Raw genomic sequence first — 16,697 nt, forward strand, 5'->3', positions numbered from 1 at the left:
TGAGGACAAAAGTTGAATTTATGAAAAATCAAGGAAGAAGAATGAACACAAACAATGGAAATGTTTATGGAACATGGACAGAAATCGATGCTTAATGTTATAGGTGATGTCGCAAACATTCATTAACTAATGAATTAACTAATATGAACTAACAATGGGCAATAGATTCATTACCGTTCTTATTAATCTTTGTTAACATTAATAAATAAAAATACAACTGTTCATTGTTAGTGTTAGTTCATTCATTCAACTTATGGTAACAGGTACAACTTTTGATTTTAATAATGTATTATGCTAAGATTAGAACATTAACTAAGATAAATTGTTAATTCATGTTAACTAATTTACTAATGTTAACAAATGAAACCTTATTTTAAAGTGTTACCATTATATTTATTTTATATAATTCAATTTGTTTAATTTTGTCATGAAATTACATAAAATAAGTAATACAAAAAAGAACAACTAAGTAAAATAGTAGAAATTACACAAATAGAAAGTTAAATAATTATAAGATGATCTATTCATTATTTGATGTCAAGGGTTTAGTTGTGGTTACCCTTACCACATCCACATGTTTGTATTTAAACAGCCTTTGCATCAACTGTTTGATTGGCTGTTATCGCCGTTCTGCTGTGTCAAAAAGGGAAATGATGCAAGTTTGGCCACTGATAAACTAGTAGTGTACATGAAGGCATTAGCTACATGAAATCTAGGAGTATCAGAACCCTGGCTCGCATGCAATACTGTATGGGTGGAGCACAGTAAGCGATCCCTCATCTCTGATTAGTCAAGATGGTGAGGATCCATGTAGATCTTAAGACCGAAGCACAGGCCTCAGTGGACATCTGTGTGTCCTCATTGCTGTTGGGTATTAGCTCTCCAAAAGCAGGGCTTAAGCTCAGTGGTTTTAAGAGCAAACAACCTCCTTTTCATCGTGCTAACCTGACAGCCATAGACCAACAGCGACATGAGAGCGGTCCATTTCTCGCTGCTGCTGGGCCTGGGCCTCATCCTCCTCGCTCCTCACAGTGAGTACTACTTCTCTGTAGTTGCTTTTTCAACTGTTTTAAGAGTTTTTGCTCGTCTTCTCAGTTACTATATGTGTGCCGCACTCGCTTACTGTGCAAATCATGATTAGTTTTTTTTCAGTCTAGACTTCTCCATCTAGGCGTTTCATCATTTTTAATGACTCTCCAATTTCTTCCTTTTGAAGTGTCCTTTTGCCTGAGAATATCTGGTTGGCCTTGAGGAAGGTGTTTAAGGACTAACAGAAAATAATTGGTGCAAATCAATCCCTTAAACAGATTGAGGGCTAAAAAGAGTTTGTAAGTCAGGTGGTGTAATTTTTCTTATTGCTGGACCAAAAAAGAGTGAATATCTCACTTTCACATGTAATTCTGTCCAAAGCAACAGCGCATTCATTAGTAATGGTGTAAAACACAATTTCGGCAGAGAAAAATTACATTATGTGCATCTGCTGCCGAAGTTTGAAAGCTTAGTGCTAACTGAATAGAGTAAAAGCTGTTAAAAAAAAAAAAGGAAACTAAAATTACACATTGAAGCTAATATTACATGTATATTGAGGTAATATTATTGGACATTTTTCTTGCTCTTCTTTTTATAAAGTCCTAACTATCCGGATATGTATTTGAGAAATGACAGCTGAAATATTCTCAACACACTGCCAGTATGATTGTGCTGAGATAAAAAAAAAACCGTCTGGATATATTTAACAAAAGGCGAGATATACAGTAATTGGTGATTGCTTGTTCTCTCTTGTTATGCATGTTTTGTGCAGAGGATATGTACCAACTTTATTCCTAACCCCTTTCGGAAGGTTTTTGGTGTAGGAAAATAAAAGAGGCGACAGCATTAGTTCCAAACCAGTGATTTATCTCAAAATGTTCATGTGTGTGTGCGTGTACTTTTTGAAGGACGATGAATAATACCTTTAGCGACTTACGTGACATCATGGACGAGTCCAGGCACAGGATTCATCGGGGTGCTTTGGCGTGTCTTATACATGTTGCTCTTGTCAGCATTCTGAAAAATTCCTGTATGGCAAAGTTTAATTTTCAGCCGTCATTACTCCAGTCTTTGGTGGATCCTTTAGAAACCATTCAACTATTATCAGTGTTGATAACAGTAATGATTGGTAAATGGTGGTGTTTATAACTCAACTCAACAGACAGGAAGTAAGAGTTTAATGTACATTTAGGGAGAGAAAGGATGACTTTTTAGATGAATGCTTAGAAAGCACTTTAAAAAGTTCATTTCAAACAGCCCTGATAGCCTGCCAGTAAACAACTTTGCGTCTGTCCTGTGAACTGAAGGTTTTGCTATCAAAGAGAGTGACTCAGATGCAGCAGAAGGATGTCTTTAGGGTGAACTAACAGTGCTAAGATGCACATGGCAGCCAGATACTTTAAAAAGCAATGTCTGTTTTTGAAGGTGTTACAGTCACGCCAGCATACAGTTTACCTGTCTGATCCTGTTGGTTTGAACTTCAAAGGATGTTTGTTTTTAAAAAAAAGAAGCACTTTTAGGAGATGAACATGAAAAAGGCCTTTTCATATACTGTAGGCCTACTGCTGGCCGTTTACAAGACAGTTAAAAACACTGACATGTTCCTGCTGTGACTTCTTTCGATTTCCCTTGAGTGTTGAAGCAAAGATCTGACTTAGGATGAAATGTCAAATGTTCTGTTTACAGACTTCATAGAGCAGTGATTTTAGATTAAAAAATGTATCTATTTTTATTGATCTCTTGCTGATGCCATATTTGCTGCGGTCTTAAAGCCACTTCATCGTGGAAATTGAGAATCACGTCATTATCTGTGTATGTCACTGTAAAGTAGAGTGACATTTTCCCTTTTCCTCATTACAATTTAAAAGGCCATAAAATATATGAAGCTTTGTTTAATCAAATGCAATTGATTATGCCACTGGGTACATTTGCCTTGATTGTTGGAGCCGTGGCCTAGGCATCCTTGTCATGGATACTTTGCATTGAGCTGTAGTTCATATGTGGACAATTTTGACATGGCTTGCAATATGATAAAAGTGTTATAAAGATAAAAATAAAATAAACTGTGTGGAAGTACATTTGTATTTTTTATTTTAATATAAAACCCTTAAAACAAAAGAAATCTGTGATAAAATTGCATAAAATTAGTGCTGGACGATTATAATATATGTGTGTGTGCTGTGTGTAATTATGACATATAAATACACATGTATGAACATATTTAAGAAATATTTGCATATATATATAATTTATCTTATATGTTAATATGCTTTTATGCATTTTTTATAAAAATGTATATACACATAATAACTCTATACAGTACACATATTATGTAGACACTTTTATTTTGGATGTGATTACTCAGCACTTCATAAAATATTAAGACTTGTTTTAAGAGATTTCATATTTTTAAAACCCTATTAATAAATAAATAAACATATTAAATACTTAAACAATAGTAAAAATAAAAATAATAATAAATACATTTTATTTTCAAGTAAAAAAATGCTATTTAATTATTACTGGAAAATAATACAAAAATGCAGATTAAGAAAATGGATATTGACGGATCGGTATTTACATTTTAAACCTTTTTTAACTTTTTTTTGTTTGTTTTTTTGAGGAAAATTCCTATTCAGCTGCATTCTTCCCCTTTGTCTCTTTTTAGGTGAGGCGCTGCGGTGCTACACTTGCATGGGCTCTACAGATGAAGACTGTAATCGTCAGGGCTCAAAAACGTGTCCCAGCTACTCGGATGCATGTGCTGTTGTTCGGGGACATGGGAGTAAGTTTAATGGGTACAGAGTTAATAGTTAATCTTCCTCCATGGATGGAAAGAGGGCGGGAACATTTTTTTTTTTATTTCCTTGGATGTAGGTGATGAATCACAGAGGGATAAATCTTTAGAAAAATAATTAACGCGCGCGCGCGTGTGTGTTTTAAGGGAAGGCATTGGATCAGGTTGGCGTTTAAGGAAGACAGACTGCTCTGTCTGGCACCAGCTTAGAAATAGCAGGAGGTCTACAGCTTCTTTATGAGGATCAAAGCACATTAATATGTAATCACGCTCTCATACCGGTCTTGTCTTTGTTAGGTGGCGTGATGAAGTCATGCTCGTACAAATCCTTCTGCAGCCAGGCTAACAGCCAGGGCTACAGAGCTCCAGGGGTCAAAGTTCACTGCTGCTACTCCGATGACTGCAATGTGTCTGGACACGCCACCAGAAACAGCACAGGCTTCAGCTTCCTTCTGAGCCTTCTATTATTCGGCTGGCTTCTGCTGTCAAACTAATGTTACGGAACTGACCTGGCTATTAAAATCCATTACCATTGTGGAACTTGACGGAACTCTGTATACTCTGTGATTGTTGAAATGTCACCAAGTCTGCCATGGAATTGTGACTGCAATGCATATAAGGTTAAGCATAAAGCACACAGAACTTTACATGCACAGATATTGTCACATCTACATAAAGCAAATGTATTTATTATTGTTTCAGACCTTCTAGGAATTCAATTAAGCTGAAAGCCTTTGATTATTTAGGCCAAATGAATCGAAATGAACTCATATATTATTCCAAACCTTTTTGTTTAATTCACTAAATAAGCTATCTAACTCTATCAGAATGTAAAATGTTGTTTTAGAGCATAGCTGTCCATGGTCCATTTTCATTGTTTTGTAAGCAAAACAAAATAACTGGTTTAAATAACTCCAATTGTGTATTTGAGTAAACGAAGATGGGATTTTTATGTTCGGGTGAACTGTTCATTTAAAAGCCGCTTTAGTATTATGAACAAAGAGAGCAAGAAGAAAGAGATGTTTTGAGATGAGTCTCAAATATGTTGTAAATTAATGTGTGTAATTAAATGTTCATGTCTCTCCATGAAATGAACCTGAAGATAACATGGAAGAATATACACACTCCCTGGCCTGCATTTTGGTTTTGTGCTTGATTGTAAATAAACGCAGTTTTTTCCTTAGAGTTTAATGTTTTCTTTTAAATAAATAAATAGGCTTACTATCAGGAAGGTGAATTGGTCTTCTTATTTTAAATATATTCAAAGTAAGTGTTTTCCCCGACGCCCTTGTGCTTTACTGCTATTTAACACAAGGTGCCGCTGTAAATTAACAAGTCAACAATAATCAAGCAGTTAAACGACAGGGACGCTGTTGGAACAGAATTCAATTCAGCCCAACCTAAACAGCACCTGACCACCTGGACAAGGTAGGCACGCCTGGCGGGCGGATTGTTTTGAGGTTTTCAGCATTACCTCACGCAAGTTTTAAGTTCTCAAATAATCGCATGGTCAGCTGAGGCGGCGTGAAGCCCTTGCCCGTGGCACGTGTTGTGAATTTGAGAGTTATTGGTTTATGATTAAGGCTGGCTAATCCTTGTATCTTTTTCTCTATTCATCAATTTGATTAACCATATTTCGTTTTAAGCATGTTAAAAATATTTAGGAAACTTACGTGGTTTCCTATACTTACTTATCCCAGGCCAGTAGCCACAGTTTCCGTCAAATATTACTATTATTGTAATTTTTACGAGTAGGCTAAATTATGGGTTGTTTTTTTTAAATGTGTAAAAAGCTTCCATAATCTTTCTGTGATTTTAATTAATTATCATAAATGTTTTAAGACATGGCATGATAGTTAACACAAAAGTGTAGTAATTGTGGTCAGTAGGGCTACACTCACGTTGTTGCAGTTGTTTCTTTCTTTTTTTTAAAGAGAAACAGAGAGGTGAGATTTAAAGGTATATTAGCCTACACCCAATAATGAAAACCCCTTGATTACTCACCCTCAAGCCACCCTAGGTGTATAGGCCTATGTATGGAAGCCTGTTTCCACCACTAAATAAAATAAAAAGAGTAAATGTGACTTTTTAATATCAGAATTCAGACTTTTTTCCCCTCACAATTCCAAGTTATAAAGTCAGAATTCTGAGATATAAACTCGCAATTACGTGATATGAAGCCACAATTCAGACTTTTTTTTCGCTGTCAGAATTGTGAGTATATCAACTTTGGCAGACCTCCTTTCATATTCAACTTACGAAAAAGTGTCACTGGTGTGATGACGTTGGATGTAAGCATTTTGAACTGTGAGAGGCGTTACACTTTGTAAGTTGAATACGAAAGTCGGTCTGCTGAAAAGCTAGATATTTTACTTTATAAAGTTTAAATATGGATATTTTTCTTGCACAAACCCATTGATTCCCTTCAGAAGGCTTTTATTAACTCCACCCAATATGGATTATTATTTTTATTTTTTATGGGAGGATGCATTTTTTTGGGCTTCAAATTTTGGGCTGCCATTCACTGCCATTATAAAGCTTGGATTATTTTAAATATAATTTTAAATATAATTTCAATAAATATCATTTTATTTCTCAACACTTTTGCTTTACATAAACCTTCTCTCTTCTCTTGTTTAATATAATTTCAATTTCAATAAATATCATTTTATTTCTCAACACTTTTGCTTTACATAAACCTTCTCTCTTCTCTTGTTCCCCCTGCTGAGGTTTGTAAGTCTTTCTTTTGACAGACAGGTGTGATAGTGTGAACAAGCTGCCCCAGAGGGGGATAAAGAATGACCCCAAACTGTGATGCTCCAGGGCCGTTCCACTGGGTGCTCTACTTTGCTAGTGTCAGTCCTCATCAGACCTCATCAGCTTTATTTGGAGATTTCATTCTCACTTTCAGCGAGACCTTAGCATGGGGAGTAAAGCTGCAGATTACAAAGCTAGAAAGATTGGGTATGGTTCGGATCCTGGAATGGTAGTATGGGAGTTTTCCTCCATTCTTCAGATATCTATTGACTAATATTTTCTTAACTTGCACTAAATTTTATCATAGTAAACCAGAGAGGTTTCGTTAAGCGTATAGTGAAAATGATATCTAAAAAAATGTCTTATCATTTTTATTAAAATATGCTACATGGTTGCCATCTGTGGCATGTTTAAAGGTCATTGCTGTGGTGACCATCTATAGAAGGAATTGCTCATTTGATCATCCCTAGGTAGCTACTCAAGTCTAATCCATTTCCACCTAGGGACACTATTACTGTAAATCCCATTTTCACTATGGCAAGCCTTAAGCCAAGTGTCATTTATTGGGATGCTGGAAACCAGGCATGGGCGTAGATTACGCGGGGGACGGGGGGGACGTGTCCCCCTCACTTTTAATAAAATGTATTTTCGTCCCCCGCACTTTTACTGGGTCTCACCGATCCTAGTCGACCCGCTCCGAGCGGGATTCGAACCGGTGTTACTCTGTGTGGGGGCGGACAAGTTAACAGAGACGCTAACGACAGCCTTCTCTAAACTCGGTTGATAGCGCGCTTCTTGAGGTCAGGGGCAAGTGTATTTACATAGAAACCAATGTGAATACATCAAGATTTAAATTCAGAGACAAAAAATAATCTATGCATGACCTGTAATTTTTTCCGAATCTTAATATGAGGAGTGCGCTCTCACAGAAAGTCCAAAAGTGGGTTCGTAATACCCTGTCAAGCTGGAGCTGCAGCTGAAGGAAAACAATCGTTATGAGTGATGAAACGTGACGACGACAATCAGACGAGTGCGACAATATATGCTTTATGTGTGTTTTTTAAGTCATCTCAATGTAGCCTATTTATTGACAATAAAGTATCATGAATAATGCAGCTTTTTTAATGTTTAGTATTCTGCTCACCACGGCTGCATTTATGTAATCGAAAATAGTTAAAACAGTAATATTTTGAACATTATTACAAATTAAAACCGCTTTTTTTCCCTATGTGAATATATAGTAATTTATTCCTGTGATCAAAGCTGAATTTATCATCATTACTCCAGTCTTCAGTGTCACATGATCCGTCACTAATCATTCTCAGATGAGGATTTCATAATCAAGAAACATTTATGATTATTATCTGTGTTGAAAACAGTTCCCAAAATGTTGTGGAAACCATGATAGCCTACATGTTATTTTTCAGGATTCTTTAATGAATAGAAAGTTCAATGGACAGCATTTATTTGCATTTATTAAATAAATTATCTAATTTGTAATATTAAAAATATCACTTGTGATCAATTTAATGCATGTCTGATCAATAAAAGTATTAATTTCTCTCTTTTAATTTTACCACAAATGTTTAGAAAATTAAGCATCACCATGGGCAGCACAACTGATAATAATCCTAAATGTGTGTTGATCATCAGATCCTCATATGGGAATGATTAGTGAAGGATCACTGAAGACTGGAGTAATGATGATAAATTCAGCTTTGATCACAGGAATAAATTACATTTTACTATATATTCACATAGAGAACAGATGAGTTACATCAGAATATATATATATATTTTTACATTGCATAAAATCTATGGAGTCTTAATGCAGAAGTGTTTGTAGTATATAAACCAATCATAAAATTGGCACACAAAAAAAAGGAGAATAGGAGAATAATATTATAGATATTAATTATTGGTTATTGTTCAGCAGTGTATTTGATATCTTGCCCAATTAAAAGCAAGAGATGCGATAAATTATATTGGTCCAAAAAAAAAAAAAAAAAATGGTATTACGACATTTCTGTCCCCCTCACTTCTGAAAAGATGGCTACGCCCCTGAAACCAGGTGTTGGTCGTTTTGATCTCCTAGAAAGTCTTGCCAGCGCACGTTTCACGTTATATTTTGGTCCACTCATGAACTATGTGATGTTAGGTTCTCATAATTGCTTTTTGCAGGCCACCAGAATCTTAAAAAGAGGATGAATAACTTATTTGGCCATCTCATATGGGTTTAGGCTTCACTTTGTTTTACTCTATTGGGGAGTAAACTTTTTTTTGGTAAATATTAATAATGTTAATAATAATTAATTGTACGCATTCAGAGTTACACTATATGATATTTTAAGAGTCATTAAATGTAAACTGAAAATGCTATAAAAGCTTTTCAAAACCATATAAAAGCAATAAGCCTAATTCATGAAACATGAGCAGAACGAATTTGTGAGTAAATCATTCGCAAAGCTGCACTGACGTAAATTTTCAGATTCACAAAATTGTATTTTGAAATTTTTAGTTGGTATGAAAGAAATGTACACCTGCTCCCTACCACGTGTAAATGGTGCGTAAAACATTTGAATGTTCTGTGTTCTAATTTAAGCGAACTGATGAATTTGCATTTTAGTCCACTGTTTATCATAATTTCATGAGTTGATTTGCCTTGTCTTTTTTTCCTTTTGGGTAAGCCAGCACTTATCACTTTTTTACCCAGTTGTCCAATCACAGTGGAGGAGGGGCGGGGCAAGTACGACACCGACCAATCGTCCTATTTGTACACAGACTGAACAACAATGGACAAGTTAATATTGCTTAAGTTTTTACTGCATTTCTATTTGCAGTAACAGTCTTCAAAATGAGATCCATTACTGCCGTGGATATTCTGTATCATAGCCACCAAAGTATCTCAAACTCAAACGCCACCAGCTGGCTGTTTTCAGAAGATCACCAGACATTTTATATCTGGCTAAAAATGTTTTGGTGGTCACATGATAATTGAATATGTATTGCTAGGCATATGGCCAATTAGTCTCTAGCATTTATCCAATATACTGTAGCCAAACCTGAGAAGGAAGTCCAGAAGATTCCAGCGTTCCTGGACATGTAATTTGCGTAGTTGTAACTCATGGGTGGGGATTATGCTAATTATGAACAAGCGTGCACGTGCGACCATTTACGCATGTTTGGAATTCATTAATATGTTTAACTATCGAATCCGTGGTATATGAAGCGTTTGTGAAAACACAGTAGACTTTTTATAAAGGTCCATTTTACGCACAAATGATTTTGCTCATATATTTTTACGAAAGTGTCATGAATGCAGCCCAATATGAATACAAATAGTGCATTTCTAAGAAATTGCCATGTCTATTTTCAGCTAGATTTTTAAAATATTTTTTCCTTTTCTTTATTGTTGACTCTCTTGTACGTCATTGACCCATTTGCAGCTAAGTGTTTTGAAGAAAGAGCCCATTGAGCTGGTCTAGTGAAAGCCAGGTGTTACATCAGACCATGGAGAATTTGGTCAATTAATTTGACAGTTTTTCTCTTTTTTCTCCATGCATTTACCCTACAGGTACTGAACAGCAACATTGGTCAAGTGTGTCATATTAAGATGTCCCACAAACATAGCGGGTGCCTGCACTTTAGTGGGCCGCATCAAATACTCTCTGAGCCTGATTGGGAGGGGAAAAATGTGTGGGGTTGAAAAGGGAGCATGTGAGATGATGGCTGTGTTTACGAGTGCGCGGAGCCCGGGTGGCTGGTCTGGGTTCAGCCCGCGGTCACTGGTTCTGGGGTCTCCGGGTCTCAGGTCCTTTTTGAAAAAGATCCATGAAGCAGAATTAAAGTGATCTACCTCCGGACTGCAGACCCAGGGCTTTGGAACCAGGGAAGGAGGAGGGCACAGAGGCTTGATAGAAGAGGGGCAGAGGGGGTAAGCTCAGAAACAGTGATTGGAAAAGGGAGGGAGTAAGAATTGGAGAGTTATGCATAATCAGTCTGGCCTCAGCTACTTTGAAATGAACCTAAATTGTTTGTTCTGTGAGCTAATGCAGTGAGCAAACACACAAAAGAGACACAAGGTTATAAACTTAACAGTTGAGACTGAAACATTTTTTTATATAACTGATTCAAGAGTAAATGTTGCACCTGGCAAAAAAGCCATCTGCAAAGTTTGTGTGAATAAGTTTTTAATGAATGCCACATTCTTATCTAGTTATTGCAAAGTGTACAAGGCCTCTGTGCTGTTTTTTTGTGGTTAGTTTAGTTTTTATCTAACATGAAATCTATAGATTCGTCTACCATGGTGAAATGGAAGTCTAATTAAAATTGAGGTTTTTTTCTTACATGTTGTTTCACACTTGAAACTGTGATTAATCATTTGTCACTGCAGGCGACTTACACTGTTTCCACAATTAAATGCTTTCTTCCCCGTCAGAGCAGGTTTTTTTCAGTCTAGGACATTTCGACTAAAGATTTAGACCAGTGACTCTGAAAGACTTAATTATATGGTTTTACTCATGATAATTATTTCAGATTAGTGCTCTTTGCAGGATGGTATGTCTGACACACGTGAAATGAGCTGCTGTGTTTCAGAGATTTCACAAGAAAGCTGATTAAACTGCTTGGCTTTCTCAGAAACTACATTTTAAGTGGCATACTTTTTAGGATTTATTCTTAAAAGTGTAATCAGATCTGTTCATAGAAATAATTTATGAGAAATCATAAGTAAACAGGAGCAAAAAAAGTGCTTATTTGCCTTAAAATAACAACTATGATCCCTCATCAGCATAAATTATAGGTTCTTTTTCCACATCCATCCCCCATGGGCCACACTGAATGTTAATAGTAAATGTGCCCATAAATATATTGTGAGTCGGCTTCAGCACTCCTATCTGATTATACCTAATGTGGCCATTTAGTCTGGTGTATTGAATAGAAATCCTGTAAAATACCTGAAATTATTAAACACAATTATGACAGTTCAACTGTCCGTGATAGTCAATTGAACAGCTCAGTATCATGTTCAACATCAACATGGTTGTTGTTTGTTGTTTGTTGTTGTTGTTGTTGTTATTTTTTTCCCTTTGCTTTTACATTTTTAATAGTTCTGTCTGTCTGTCTACACTCACCAAAGGATTATTAGGAACACCTGTTCAATTTCTCATTAATACAATTATCTAATCAACCAATCACAGGGCAGTTGCTTCAATGCATTTAGGGGTGTGGTCCTGGTCAAGACAATCTCCTGAGCTCCAAACTAAATGTCAGAATGGGAAAGAAAGTTGATTTAAGCAATTTTGAGCGTGGCATGGTTGTTGGTGCCAGACGGGTCGGTCTGAGTATTTCACAATCTGCTCAGTTACTGGGATTTTAACGCACAACCATTTCTAGGGTTTACAAAGAATGGTGTAAAAAGGGAAAAACATCTAGTATGTGTTAGTCCTGTGGGCGAAAATACCTTGTTTGTGCTAGAGGTCAGAGGAGAATGGGCCAACTGATTCAAGCTGATAGAAGAGCAACTTTGACTGAAATAACCTCTCGCTACAACCGAGGTATGCAGCAAAGAATTTGTGAAGCCACAACACGCACAACCTTGAGGCGGATGGGCTACAACAGCAGAAGACTTCACCGGGGACCACTCATCTACACTACAAATAGGAAAAAGAGGCTACAATTTGCACAAGCTCACCAAAATTGGACAGTTGAAGACTGGAAAAATGTTGCCTGGTCTGATGAGTCTCTATTTCTGTTGAGACTTTCAGATGGTAGAGTCAGGATTTGGCGTAAACAGAATGAGAACATGGATCCATGCCTTGTTACCATTGTGCAGACTGGTGGTGGTGGTGTAATGGTGTGGGGGATGTTTTCTTGGCACACTTTAGGCCCCTTAGTGCCAATTTGACATTGTTTAAATGCCACGGCCTACCTGAGCATTATTTCTGACCATGCCCATCCCTTTATGACCACCATGTACCCATCCTCTGATGGCTACTTCCAGCAGGATAATGCACCATGTCACAAAGCTCAAATCATTTAAAACTCGTTTCTTGAACATGACAATGAGTTCACTGTCCTAAAATGGCCCCCACAGTCACCAGATCTCAACCTAATAGAGCATATTTGGGATGTGGTGGAACGGGAGCTTTGCGCCCTGGATGTGCATCCCACAAATCTCCATCAACTGCAAGATGCTATCCTTTCAATATGGGACAACATTTCTAAAGAATGCTTTCAGTATCAATATCACGTAGAATTAAGTCAGTTCTGAAGGCGAAAGGGGGTCAAACATAATATTAGTATGGTGTTCCTAATAATCCTTCAGTTGAGTGTATATCTAATATATAAATAAAAAAGTGTTAAGAAAAGGATTTTATTAACATAACAGTTGAACATAATTTCCATAACTCAGAAAAAGAAAAAAATATATAATTTTTAACTTCGCTTAATTTATTTTAGTTTTAGAATTTTAGGGCACCCAAATTACTTCACTTAAAGCTACAATTAATTCATGCAAATTTGTATTCAGTTATGGTTAGTTTATAGGAGACATTTAAGGACACCGGCAACTATAGTTACTGCTGTGTATAGTTGGCATTTTCCTTTTGTAAGTATTTTTCTAGATATTATGTTTTATATTTCAATGACACACAAGCAAACAACCAAATAAAGGAATACAAGGGGGGAAAAGGTATTAACTTCCTTCCTGTCACATTTTTCTTTCATAATATCCCACCTATAATGCATAACTTAACCCTTTAACTGACATCTCTACTGTACAGAAGACCTTAATTTGATAGGGAAAAATATGATATTTTAGGATATTACGTCTTGAAAGTGCATAATTTTGGACCCTTCATCCAGTGTGGAATCAATGCGTTTCATTCTAATCGGTCAAGGACCCTACATCTTTTTATCACTAGCTTATGATTATTATAACAATATGGAACTTCAGACAAGTAATGAGTTTACATTTACATTATTATATGAAATCACTACAGTCAGCCATTGAATACTATAGGACTATTTTTTAAATTATCATTTTTTTCATACATATATATATATATATATATATATATATATATAGAGAGAGAGAGAGAGAGAGAGAGAGAGAGAGAGAGAGAAATTTTATTTATTTTAATTTAACTTTTATACAATGCCCCAGACACTTTGTTCCACCACTTTAAGACTTTATGTTTGGTTTGTTGTGTTTTCATGTTCAAAAGATATATATATATATATATATATATATATATATATATATATATATATATATATATATATATATATATATATATATATATATATATATATTATATATATTCATTGAATGTTCAACTTTTATACATTAATAAATGTGTTTATGAATAAAGATTGATCTGTTAAAAGCAGTTATTTTGAGTTGGATGCCAAATATTCTCCTAATATTCAAATTTGACATTGAAGGGGTGCATACACCATATTCATACAACAAAGAAACTACACCTGGGGAAAATAAATACAGAACATGTTCACAATAGAACACTATTAACATGACTATGTGTATATGACTATATGTATGAAACCATTCAGAAAAATGTGGGCACAAATGGGTTAAGTGTTTCAGTTTTTCCCAGATATAAGTTTGTATTTTTAATTCAGTTTAAAATGTTAATTTAATTTGTGTTATTTTTTTTTAGTTTTTGATAAACACACACACAAATAACACTGGTTGTTCAAAAGAATGAAAACGACTACATAAGTGCCAAGCAATTACCTGCCAATCAGAGTCCACTTATATATATTTGTGTGTGTTTTTGCCAGACTGAACTTGTCGAAAAGCGAGAATTAAACATAGAGGATGCATTCTGCCACTTCAGAGTAGAAAAGGCACGGATGGAGTGGAGCCAAACTCCAAACCGAAGCCAAGTCACATCAGTAACCGCTGCGCCCTGGGGCAGGGGCAGGCTCAGTCAGCCATGCCATGCAACTGGGATAATTAGTTTTGGAAACGAATATCAACTGATATAATTGAGCATTCTCCCCTAATGAAGATCCTCCATGTTGTCACTGGTGAGACGTTAATTGAAGGGAGGCGGAAGGGGAGGCCATGAATGGGTGACAGAGCTGCGCTTCCATCATAGTCTGTCAAGTATATGATGTTCCCTTTGCCTTTATGGAGGTTTCCCTTGTCTCTACAGTTGTTGTTTTCCTCTTCCTTTGTGTTGTGTTCCAGAGTAAGACTTGAAGGATAAGGGCTGTAGAGTAAAGCCAGATAAAAGGAGTTTAGTGAGGGATGAAGTCGGACGCTGTGCAGGTAAAGATCAACTCAGGAAATGAGTGTGGGTGGGGAGGGGAGGGGGGTGTTCTGTTTAGTTGGAGCACAGGTCGTGTTGGGGTTTCAGTTGAGAGATGCAGTGGGTTGAGGAGAAGGGGGCGAGCAAGTGGGGGAGAGAGAGGAGGTCACTGCGAAATCAGTTCAGGGGATAATAGGGGAGCAAATTGGTTTTGACAAGTTTGTGGAGGTGGAAGTAATGCAGTCCTTTAAAGAGAAGAGGGCAAATACAGGAATACCATGAGATAATAAAGGGAACCGGCAGGGAGGGCGGGGAGAGACGGGCCTCGGGCCAGGATTCTCAGGCCTGTGCAGTCTGTACTTCGTAGCACTGGGCGAGAGAAGAGGGAGCCTGGCACTACCAACAGACGGAGGCATGGCACAGTGGCTGCCAGTTGCCATAATGGAGGAGGCACAGCTGGCTATGTTCTTAACCATCTAACTGACTAGCCAACTTCTACATGACTCATCATTTGGACTAGAAATGAACTTGATTAGCCTGATAGTGTGCTTCTACCTGTCATACGTTGCATTTAGGAGATCATCCTATTTCTTGTTCTTATCTTTTTCAATTGCAGATTTTCTGGAACGGGCAGAAGTGTATTTTGAGTCCAAACTCGGATTAGCAGAGGGCAATGAAAACTGCAGGACATAAGGGAGCATTAGACTGCTGGCATTTACAGTACTAAAGGAGCTCTGCCTGAATCATCCTCCATTGGCTGAAAACTGCAGAGTGGAGCATAAGCCTCTGTGAACTATTTATAGGGCTTTCAGAAAAGTATTTTGCATGAAAACACTCACATTCGAGGCCTTTGTTAGCAAGCTGATTCAAACTTATTTCAAGTAAGCTCTCGGGCGCATTAAACTAATATGAAGTGCAGGCATGATGAGTTGTGATAACATCTTACCCAAGATGTTGCCCTTCAAACGGCTAAATGGAAAAGAGATTTCACATGTGCCTTTGTGTAATGATGGAAGAGGAAGGAAAACGTCTTATTTGCACAAACTCAATTGGCTGGCATTATCACCGAACTCTTTATAAAAGCTGTATGAATATTTTTTCTTTCTTTGGAACATAGAAGATATTCTGAAGAACGTTGTGCTCCAAATAACACCAAACCCCTTTATTATTGTATGGACAAAAAGACACTGAGACATCTTGTTCAAGAAAGAAAGCCAACAACATGGGAGTGATTAAATTATTATTTTATCCATCCCTTTTAATCAAATCTCTGCAGGTTCCCCCATCCCTCTCTTGAAAGACGTGAGTGTCATTGAATTTAAACCCTCATTAAAAGTTTTCCTGACAGATGCGGTTTCACCCTGGGTTCCGCTCCGGCATGTTTACACTGTCTCCTTCCTACTCAGTTCATCCAGTGACTGCAGTGGGCTGGTAGATCCTGCAGGGCTGGTAGACAATGACAGACCTTGGCAGACAGTTACGAGATGATATATTCAGACTCCTGTCATTAGTGTGTATCCTTCTATGATATGCTCCTACTCTTGGCTCTTATTCTTGCATAGGAAAGCCTGCCATTCTGTTGGACTCATCTTATGTTTGCACGCCTGTTAAGTGGGCTGACATTACACTTAATGAGAAACTGCCAATTTATAAGGGCTCTCCACACGTAACCTTGATAAAGTGCAACTGTTGCTCAGGTGGCAGTTTGGATGGGTCATATCTTCTGTTACAAGAAGTTCTGTAATTAATCACCATATCATTTTTTTAAACTGGAAACAAGGTAATACATCAGGGGGTTCACTTTTTTTCTTTTTCTTATTTTTTTTTTACAATAAACA

General features: G+C 36.8%; 1 protein-coding gene across 1 annotated transcript; it reads left to right on the forward strand.

The window, feature by feature from the left end:
* The first annotated feature begins 465 nt into the window (after positions 1-465).
* On the forward strand, positions 466-5,011 carry ly6pge (lymphocyte antigen 6 family member pge). The gene is made up of 3 exons (XM_067421662.1): positions 466-1,031; positions 3,698-3,814; positions 4,124-5,011. The coding sequence occupies exons 1-3, from the start codon at positions 971-973 to the stop codon at positions 4,318-4,320; spliced, it is 375 nt and encodes a 124-aa protein (XP_067277763.1). The 5' UTR covers positions 466-970; the 3' UTR covers positions 4,321-5,011.
* Positions 5,012-16,697: the final 11,686 nt, after the last annotated feature.

This window comes from Pseudorasbora parva, chromosome 17 (assembly GCF_024679245.1).
Source record: "Pseudorasbora parva isolate DD20220531a chromosome 17, ASM2467924v1, whole genome shotgun sequence".
Taxonomy (NCBI): domain Eukaryota; kingdom Metazoa; phylum Chordata; class Actinopteri; order Cypriniformes; family Gobionidae; genus Pseudorasbora; species Pseudorasbora parva.

Excerpts from the sequence above, each read along its gene's own strand:
- ly6pge (XM_067421662.1), top strand. The coding sequence starts at position 971 with ATGAGAGCGGTCCATTTCTCGCTGCTGCTGGGCCTGGGCCTCATCCTC. Across the intron at positions 1,032-3,697 it reads CATCCTCCTCGCTCCTCACA|GTGAGGCGCTGCGGTGCTAC; the intron begins GTGAGTACTACT and ends GTCTCTTTTTAG. Across the intron at positions 3,815-4,123 it reads TGTTGTTCGGGGACATGGGA|GTGGCGTGATGAAGTCATGC; the intron begins GTAAGTTTAATG and ends TGTCTTTGTTAG.